Source organism: Bidens hawaiensis, unplaced genomic scaffold (genome assembly GCF_021521415.1).
Source record: "Bidens hawaiensis isolate Kalapana, Puna unplaced genomic scaffold, B.hawaiensis_p1.1 tig00024606_1, whole genome shotgun sequence".
Lineage (NCBI taxonomy): Eukaryota > Viridiplantae > Streptophyta > Magnoliopsida > Asterales > Asteraceae > Bidens > Bidens hawaiensis.
The window spans coordinates 133,312-144,411 of record NW_027493882.1 but is presented as its reverse complement, the minus strand read 5'-3'; the positions used below and the strand labels follow the sequence as shown (position 1 = coordinate 144,411).

Below are 11,100 nucleotides of genomic sequence, written 5' to 3'. Positions count from 1 at the left end.
CCTGATCCATAGATGTTTCTTTTCTTACCATATTAAGCTCAAAAGTTCTGAGCTTGTTGACAGCGGTTTCAAGATCATAAGTAGGGAAGTCCTTGTCTTCCCTCATCAGTACAGTATACATCTCCCATTTTGGTGGGAGAGCATCGAGAAGTTTTTCTACAATCTCTTCTTCTCGGTAGGAAATGGAGTAGTTACTCAATTCAGTCATTAGATGATAATATCGCGTGATAATATCATCAAGAGATTCGTTCTTTAAGTACTTAAAGACTGAAAATTGAGTTTTAAGCAGCTTTATCTTTGAGGCCCGAATGCCTACATTTCCTTCGAATCTGCTCTCAAGAGCTTCCCAAAGCTCTCTAGCTGATGTATACTTTCTGAAAGTATGGAGGATCTCCTGTGGAAGAGCCATTGTGATTGCAGCATGAGCCTTGCTTTCGGCTTCATACATCTTCTTCTCCTCTTCTTCCATTTTACTGTATTTCTTGATTTGGTCTCGACCCTCATACTCCATGATCGGTGGAATAAATCCATCTTGGATACATACCCACATCTTCGCATCCTGGTACTTAACATACTGTATGAACCGATCCTTCCACGCGACAAAATCGGTTCCCTTCAGCAACCTTGGGGCCTTTGTAGCTGACCCCGCTTCAACTTCCATATTGATAAGCTCTGAAATGTTGATTGACGACATCCTTCTTGAAGACTAAGAAACCCGAAAAATTCTGAAAAGGGCGAAGTTAGAAAAATTTCTTCGAAACAGTACTGTAGGCGAAGTTAAGTATAACTTCGCTTAAGTAATAACTTCGCTGGATCCTTCTTAAATTCGCGTAACTGGGCGAAGTTGAGAATAACTTCGCTTAGGATAAGCGAACTTAGAAAGTAAGCGAACTTGAAGAGAACTTCGCTGAACTGGGCGAACTTGAGAAGAACTTCGCTGAGTTAGGCGAAGTTGAGGAGGTAGGCGAAGTTGTGAATAACTTCGCTTCTCCTTATATCTTCGCTGAAACCCTACGAATCCTGACGGCAACTTCGCCTGATGAACAGCAACTTCGCCTAACGAACTGAAACTTTCTGCAGATCTGAAAAACGGATTTTAACGACGATTTTGACGGTTTGAAGGCTTAAACACACTGGTAGGAAGCTAGAATGAGCAAAAACACCACAAACTCGTCCCGGTAATACCCGAAATGAGACGAATTCTACACCCGCGTGAATATCCCGAACCACACAATCGAGCAAATGCTCTGATACCAATTGTAGGTTCCCTGGACGGATCACACGAGATATCCCGATATGCACAGGTGCGGAATCCCTGTGTAGATCGTTACGGACGTAGAATATAATCACACAAACACACGTACACACGATACGAACAAAACTCACGTTATATTGATAACCCGAACCGTGTTACTTACAGACTCACGTCAATAGACTCACGTAAACTGAACTCAATCAACCAAAACACTAACTGACCAACTAATTAACCGATAACAGTAAACTACTTAAATACACGACAACTTCGCCTCAGGCGAAGTTGTCTATAACTTCGCTCGTTGAACAAGTTCGCCTAGGCGAACTTGTCAACAACTTCGCTTGGTTAACAAGTTCGCCTAAGCGAACTTGTCAACAACTTCGCTTCTAAACAAACAATTACATAAACAATATTACAAACTCGATTACAGACATTAGACATATGAACTACTGACATCTATGCACCAACAGTTACTCATGATTAATTTTTGTTACTTTTTTAATAACGACGAACATTTTATTTATTTAAAAACTAACTATTACAAACATTATTAAAACATAAACGATACTAAACATAACAACTAAAACATAAAAAACAAAGTCCGTCGTTTTAATCCGGGAATACTTATTTTTGGGTTGTAGAGCCGGACGACTCTCCCACTTCCGTTTTTTTAGCTTCCAATCTTCTTTTTTCTCGACAATACTTATTCGTATGTTTTCGTAATGTCGAGTTGGACCCTGCTTTATGAAACTTCGAGCAATATTTGCAACGTGCCAACTCATGTGAGTCGGTCATGAGACACAAATCGTAATGAACCCAAACATCGGGGCATCTTGTTGTTTCGATCACCATAACAACGTCATCATTGGTTGCCATTTGTTGTCGGTTTAAGGTTAATTGTGGTTTGGAGTGTGTTTTATAGTTTTGGAAGTGGTTTAACAAGTAAACAAACAAACCTTGCTATTTATAGTAAGAAAATAACCTATTTATAGTTAAAAAACCGATTCCAACGGTCAAAAACGGCTATATAGCCGTTGGAACCGGTTCCTAACGGCTCTAATATTTAAATTTCAAAAAAAACCGGTGGAACCGGTTTTTACGTAAAAACCGGTTCCGGTTCATACCCTACCCGGTTCTTAAAAGTTCGCATATCTGGGCATCGGTTCGGGTCGGGAACCGAACCGGTTCTTGATTGGAACCGGTGCCATTTTACAACCCGGTGTGAAAAAACCGGTTTGGAACCGGTTCGGGTTTTCCATTTGAACCCGATTTGTGCACCTCTACTGTGATACACCTGCCTCATAAGAGATTTATTTTAGCATTAGCCCATTGGTTTTTAAAAGCCCATACCAGCTTCATCTCTAGCCTCATAACCAGTTTCCAATATTTCCTGTTCTTTTGTTTTCTCTCTAGCAACAACGGCCCTCACTTCCAACAAGCCCCTTTCATACGCTAGACTAAAACCGGCACAAGACATCACCACCAATCGCTACCAACACGTGCAGACCTACACTGTAATAAACCGGTAACCACCATCGCCGAGCATCATCTACACCATAATCGTTACCTTCATCACAGAACCACCTTCGTCACCATAAACAGACAGCCATCGTCGTCCTCATCTTCCTGCCGAAACAGAAATATTCCGACGACCTGCAATTTGCCACCAGCAACATCCCTCTACCCAAATATCCACAAACCTCTTCCGCAAGCCATGCAACCATAACCAGCCATGCCGCCACCACATTGGGTAACACCGAAATCATGTTTGCAAACACGGATTTCACCAACAATAGCTGTCAGCACTCGTTAGCGTCCTTCCCAATCACCGGATCATCTGAAGTCGGACCGCCGCTGCCCTCGCACTTTCATGCGACCATTATTCTCATACATGTCCGTAACACTTCATAAGGTAACCGGAACCAAAAGCTTTAATCTTGTTTTGATTTTGGTATATATGAACATGGTTATAATTAGTTATAAGCTAGATATATAGATATATGATGGTAGTTCAAAAACAAATAGAAATAGAAACAAGTATATTGGTATGTTGAAGTAGAACCGATGCTCAAGTATATTGGTAAGAAGAGTGAGATTGTGAGAAGTGAAAGGAAACAAAAGTTGGTATTTTCATTGAAAACGTTAGTCAGAAAACTAAATTTGAAGTAAATAAATTTTTAAAACATTGGTGATAACATTGAACTCATTACATGTTTAAACCTTACTATTGCTTTAAAGTAACATGTTATTTGAAAATAGATTTAATGTTTTAATTAGTAATTAATCCATATATATATATATATATATATATATATATATATATATATATATTCTTTAAAAACAATGATATTATTTTACACATATTGACCATCAGTAATTAAACACTCGATTATGTTCTTAGTCACATTAAACAAATTTATGTGTAGGCGTACGCGACCTTATGTGATACATGACCCACGATGTAGGTATATCCAAAGTACACATAAATGGTTATCACCTATATTTTATAAGACAACATATCGACTAACAAGGTACGGATCCTTACCCCCTTCCTTTGTTATCTGGTTCGATTGTAATAACCCCTATGACTAAGACCTGGAACTCTTAACTTGTTTGGCTTTCCGTTCGTTTCATGTTTCTTACGGTTATTTTGTTTCATTGCAACAAGACATTTGAAACTTGTATGTTCCAGGGAAGTAATATGAATTTCGAACATCATGGAAACCCAAACTTTGATCACATATCTGGGTGTTGTGGATACGATGCGGTATTTCCTATCTACAAACACTCGGCTATATTATCAAAGTACTGTTAACCAAGATGTGTGGGCTTCATGTTGCGCTCAATTTTTCAAGTATGTTATACTTGGGTCTATAATACGTTAATTGTCTGTTACGTTTTAACAAAAACAAGCATGCGGTAGATTTAAATTAATTTTGCTCATTACCGCACGTTCCGATACTGAACTTTTAAATGCTTCAAAAATATATATTTTTATGCTCTGTTACCCTGAGTGCTACGCTTCTCATGGAATGTCCCACGAGCATGTTGTTGTGGCACCGACAACATGTGCTCCTTCCGTGACGGAGAGATTAGTTCACGGCGTCCATAGGTACAGGTGTGGTACAAAGCTACTAGGAGGCGTATGGATCGATCCTAGCTCTGTTTCAGTTTCTGTTTCTGGGAATGGATGTAGGTGTGCCAACCTGCCCCATTCCATGTGATTGGTATACAGGAATGGCCCCCTGTATATCGTCACCTCTGTTTCTATTACTGTTTGGCTCATGGGTACATCCGTATGATATGAACTATTTGTTACTGTTTAAACTATCAGTTATTATTATGAAATATTTGTACCGTTATGAATCATCTGTTACTGTTCTGAATTCTCTGTTATTGACTCAGAAGTTATTATTTTGACATATCCGAAAGTGTTTCGGCTTATTGTTTACGCGAATTGTTTTATTGACTGTGCACCGCTTATCGAATTTGTTTTATTGTTACTGAAAATTGTTTTGCTATCGCCATCGTAAACTGTATTTAAACTTACTATTTTACCTAGAACATTTTAAATACTCTAGCCTATTATTCCATACTGGGCATTCGGCTCAATCCGTAAATTTTCCCCTCTCAGGTTCACAGATTACTTTGGGCGGGATGGAGAGAGTGAACTAACTGTTAGGATGCTTATGAAGATTTCTATGTAATGGAATTATGTCTTCTGTCTCTATATACCTCCGTACAAAGTGACACGTAAGCCCTTTTCGGGTTGGGGTGTTACATTCACAATCATTCATTTCTTAATAATATTATTGTTGTTGTTTACAAGTGCGATCTACATGAATGACAATGAAATTGAGAGCGGGAGGTCGATGCACCATAATATGACAAAGAGGATGGGTTAACTTAGTCAATTGCGTGCCGAGGTCTATCGAATTGACAAGAACAAAGGTGGGTTGAATCAAGATGTTGAAAATGGAGATATGTATGAAGGTAGTGAGTAATTACAATTACTAATATATATATATATATATATATATATTATAATAAAACATAACTTTGGTGACGCAAGTACCTGATTGGGCTACTTGGCGGCACCTAAGTGGTCGGTGGCATTTTTTTGTCTTTTTTTATCTATTTTACAATACATTGACAAAATCCCAATTTTTTTTTCTTTGTCTTTTTTTTAAGTTCCGATACGATAACTAACGTGACGAAAAATGACCTAATTCGTGTTGACTTACCGCATTTTATTTTAGTTCCGATACCGTAACAAGCGTAACGAAAACCGACCGAATGACAAATTTGATTTTGTTTTGTTATTTTGTTTTGTTGTGTTTTAGTTTTGGTACCGTAACAAACGTGACGGACACCGACCAAATTTGCGTAGATAACGCCCTGGAATGACAACGCTCAGGTTTTACCAATGCCCGAGCTTTACTGACCAACAGCACCTCATTGGTTTACCAAAATTTTTAATTTATTTTATGTTTTAGTTCTGATACCATAACGCACGTAATCGATACTGGTCGAATTCCTGTCGACTTACCGCCTCAACGACCGAGACCGATAATGATTGAGTTTTACCATTGCACGGGTTTCACTGACCTGGTTGCGCCGGGTGAATACACTAGTTATAATATAAAGAAGAACTTTGCTGACGTTCTTCAATGATTGGTCCATTTTGCAAAGTCTGATTGGGTCAAGTAATTATTTTTTTGTTTTTAAAGTTATAAGTTTTCATTTTTATTTTTTGTTTTAGTTCTGGTACCGTAACGAATGAGAAAGAAACCGACCAAATTCGAATAAAGTCACTGCCTTTTATTTTAGTTCTCGTACCACCGTAACGAAAATCGACCAATTGCCATTTTTGTTTTGGTTATGGTATCGTAAAAAACCGACTGAATTCACGTCGACTTATCATCTCGACGCTCGAGACCGACAACGCTTGAGTTTTGCTACCTCCCAGATTTTACCGACATGCCCGGCGCAACGCGCTAGGTAAATTCCTAGTATATATATATTTAAGAACTTTGGTGCCGCAAGGATTCTATTGGGCCACTTGGCGGCACCTTAGTGGTCGAAATGAATTTTTTGCTTTTTTTATTTTAATTTTACTATCATAACAAACGTGATGGCAACTGCCCAAATTTTGTGTAGCTAGCTAGACTCACCACGTTTTGTTGTAGGTCCAGTACTACAGTGAACGTAACAAAAATCAACCGAATGCCATTTTTTTGCTTTAGTTCTGGCGTTGTAAAGAACGTGACAGAAATCGACCTAATTTGTGTAGACCGATTATCTCAATGCTCGGGATCGCCAACAATTGGGTTTACCAACGCTCGAGTTTTCTCGTCCGACACTGCCCGTTTGATCTATCTCAATTTTTATAGTTCTTTATTTATTTTTGGTTTTTGTCCTGATACAATAACAAGAGTACCTAAAATGAACCGAATTCGCGTTGACTTACCGTCACAAAGCTTAGGTTTTACCACTGCCCGAGTTTTACCGACCTGCCCCGGCACAGCGCGCCGGGAAAAACACTAGTTAGTTATAAACAATTTGATGGTGTACGCTTATAATTTGACGCTTGTTTAAAGTTTTATAATTTGACAGATGTTTAATGTTTTGTAATTATCCGGTTTGATTTTATTTGCTAAACATCTGGAAATCTTACATTTCACATGTTTTCTTTTGTAAAATCTAAACAAAAAGAAAAAGAAAGTGAAAACACTATGGCGACAACATCACTATAGGAGGTAAGAATTTTATCTTATCAGACAACATTTTTATAGCGCTTTCATCAATTTTATATAATTTAACCTAGTAACAACAACACAAACGATTGAAAGTTGCATGTATTGCTTAAACTTACCTAATGAGTAAATTGGATAACAATCATACCTAGTCAAAAGTCCCAACAATAGCAAGATCATTAGTAGCGTTTAAGGAGGGTGAAATATAGGTAAACCTTACTTCCATCTTAGAGAATATAGCGACTACTTTCAGGAAAATCCCCAACTCCAAACACTATATATATAGACAATACAAAAAAAACATAGTACACAGAAATTTTTAAAATCATCATATAATAATCCAGAAATTACTATATAAGAGAAAAGGTTCAACACAAGATTTCTAAAACAACATATCAAACAATAATAATAAATAACAATTATTTAAAAATAGAACAATAGTATACCAATAACATACTAAATCATATAACTAAAGAATGGTGAAAAGGTATGATAAGATATCAAAGATAGATACAAGTTCTGGTACGTCAGCAAACACCGGGTACCGAATATGAATTTCAAAGTTTGTGCTTCATCGAATAATCATATTTACCAATTTAAATAATTTATAAAAAATAATAAATATGATAAAAGAAAAATAAATTAGTATATATGTAACAAAAAATTAAATATATACATATTATTAATGAAAAATATAGAAAAAACTTCGTTGTTGTGTGCGATCATAAAAGTTTCATTCAAAACATTAAAAAAATAGAGCATAAACCACCCATGTAATACAACAAAAATAAATAAGAAACAATAAACATTAAACCTTTACATGCTAACAACAAGCCCATATTTAACTACTATAATCACAAAAACTACACTTATATACCAAGCCAACTATAAACTCATGTAAATACAAAACAAGCCCACAACAAGCCTCATACAAACATGCTAACAAACCCACAAACAAAACTTAAAAACATTAACTATAAACATATGCATCTCAATTCAGAGTGCCTAACTATAAGCTTCAACTGCAACCAAACTATAGACATATTAATTACAATTGAAGGAGCCCAAATGTTAATATATATATATATATATATATATATATATATATATATTTAATTAACGTAACAAACTAATATACACATATTAAATCAAAACAAAACTTGATTGAAAAATAAAATAAATTATCAAAAAAATAAAATTACAAAATGATTAAAAACAAAAACTCATATAAACTCACATAACACGCGGATTAAAAGCTACTTTAACATATATATCCAAATATGATTTGCATATACATGAAACCTAGCTAGTTCACTCAAACAAAAGAAAAGTACAAGAATACTTAGTACACATGCTTTATAGTGTATGTAACAAGAAGGTGTCGCCAGAACAACAAGTACCAGAGTTTAGAACAATACTTGAGGTTAACTCATTGGCATCACTCCATATAGCATTCAATAATTGATAAGATCATAGGAATCTTAATGAAATTATAATGTTGAAACCCTGCTTCTTCCAAAATCCTCTTCCATTCAGCTTCGGTTCTTTCTTTCCCTCCAACAAAGCATGTCAGCATTATCATGTCTAAACTAATACGCACATCATCGAAGGCATCATCGCATGCGGGATTTAGGACAATATCCGCTATAATAACTTTCCCGGTTTTTTCTGTCATGGATTCCCGACAGTTTTTAAGGATCTGTACACACTTGTCATCACTCCAGTTATGCAGTATGGACTGTATCCATCGTATTAGAGATAATATATTAGATAGGATTTAGTTGCGTATAGTTAATATAGTTAGACAATACAACTTTATTGGATTTTCGTTATAATTATCTTCCATGTATTCCTATTCCTACAAATAGTACTTGACAGAGTTTTATAGCAATGTAAAAGTAGTAAGTAGTACCTTGATAAAGAATGAATCTGCATGGGGAATTGATGTAAACATGTCACCTCCAACATGGGCAATTCCTTCATATGACGGTGCGGATGAAATAACATGAGGCAAGTCGAAATTAATACCTTTAAGATGCGGATATTTGGTTACAATCTCATTTAATGTAGCCCCAACGCCGCCCCCAACATCGACCAAAGTTCCTTTAAGACTACTAAAGTCATAAGTTGACATGATCGCGTCAATTTCAATCCTTGCAGAAGATACCATTGCTTCATTGAATATCTTATTCGCCTGTGGGTTTTGAGAAAAAAGCTCCCATGTCTCCATTCCATATGTTTTGAAAGCCGCCGTACCTCCTTCTTGAATGGATTGATTCAGGTTAAGAAAAGGTACGAACATAAGTGGGTCTGTGATAAGCATTGTCAATGGTGCGAGCGTATTGCTTGTATTTTGTAGTAGAAATTTAGAACATTCATTGATGGAGTAGAGTGGTTCTTCACGCCCCGGCAGACGCACCTCATCAAATATTTGTTTGTGGACCATGAACCTCATGAGACGTGAGAGTCCGTCCACATTTGGTAATGGAGAGCTGATCCCATTAGCGATTTGAGACAAGCTAATTGGTCCATCATGACTGTTAATTATGCCAGCAATGTCGAGTTGCACGGCACATCTTAAAGCAGCAGTACTATAACCAGCATGCAGTTGTTTATAAAACCATGCTTGGCCTCTTATTGTTGCATCGTCTTCTTTTCGAGTTGCTAGTACTGGACTCATTTCAAGGCGAATGTCGGAAACAAGAATGTTAATGTTGATGAAATAAGTATGTAGCTAAATGGATGCAAGTTGTTTAGTTTAAATAGGCATTCTAGCAACATGGCCGTCCAACCCACACATTTATCTTTTTTTTATAGGCCGGCTAAATATGCGGCAATAAACGGAAAAAAAAAAAAGAATCAACAATGTATGTAATTAATGTATTATAAAATGAATGTATTACTGCCGTTCAAGAAAAAGTCTTTAATGTATTATAATCTAATATTCTAGTGTCCTAATTACAACAAATATCAAAGACCACAAGACATCTGACAATAAACGCTAATCGATCATAACAGACAAATAACAAGTCAAAAGACATTAGTCAAATAAACAATAGAAGAGTTAAGACAATAGCCAACAAACAATAATCAAAGGGACCAAAAACAGCAGGCAAAAAGCAATAAACAAACATGAACATTAAAGACAAAAAAAGGAAAATAAAAAAATTCAGATTTAAGTGGTCTAAGCTTCTATTAGATGATTGATTCCATCTACCAACAATATTGGAGAGATATGGCCCAATATCTATGAGAAAAAACAGGACCTGGCACTAAATTAAATGCATGATTTTGAGTAATAACCAAATTTTAAAATCATTTTTTTTGTATCTTGAACTCAATATTTAAGAAATATATATTCAAAAGTCGTTTAAAAGAGTCAAACATAATAGTCACAAATAAATGTCATTCAAAAATAATAATAATAATAATAATAATAATAATAATAAAGAAATATAAAAGAAAAAGTAAACAGTTAACAAATTATCTATTGATACTATTAAAGCAAGGAGCAATTTCCACATGTCACAATTCTAAGGTGTTCATATAGAATGACATCTCATTGTCATGTCACCCATTACCTTTCTTAATCATGCCAACTAATCAACTAACCTATATTTAAACCATAACATTTTTTAATTATTTACCCTAATCAATTTTTTCTCTCTTTTTATAGTTTAGTCGGATCTCCTTTCTCCTATTCATATATTCCGACGAATATGGATGTAGATTTGTATTAATTTTCCGGTAAGTATATATTTTATAATAAACTTCCGATCTTGATCTATCAATTTCCGGCATCATTAAATTTTTTTCCGGTTATTGTTTCCTCTAACCTTTTTATCTTTATTATCATTGTTAACTGATTTTATTAAAATCAGTTTAGGTTGTAAATCATAAACGGCGATGAAGGTTATATGTGGACGTATTAATTTTTTCCGGTAAGATTTTCCGTTGTGTTTTTCCGGCTATGTGTTATACCTTTAACAATGGTTTTTTTAATTATTTCAGGTTATCTACCCGATTTATTTGCTCAAGTTTTCTTTTTAGTTTGTTAATCAAAACCTTATATTCCATTTTTTCATTTTT

The 11,100-nt window shown here is 35.5% G+C and overlaps 1 protein-coding gene across 1 annotated transcript; it reads right to left on the bottom strand.

Annotated features, from left to right (window-relative positions):
- Positions 1-8,224: 8,224 nt before the first annotated feature.
- Positions 8,225-9,833, bottom strand: LOC143569548 (desmethylxanthohumol 6'-O-methyltransferase-like). The gene is made up of 2 exons (XM_077055431.1): positions 8,924-9,833; positions 8,225-8,749 (listed from the first exon to the last, which is right to left on the bottom strand). The coding sequence occupies exons 1-2, from the start codon at positions 9,689-9,691 to the stop codon at positions 8,450-8,452; spliced, it is 1,068 nt and encodes a 355-aa protein (XP_076911546.1). The 5' UTR covers positions 9,692-9,833; the 3' UTR covers positions 8,225-8,449.
- Between the last annotated feature and the right edge of the window lie 1,267 nt (positions 9,834-11,100).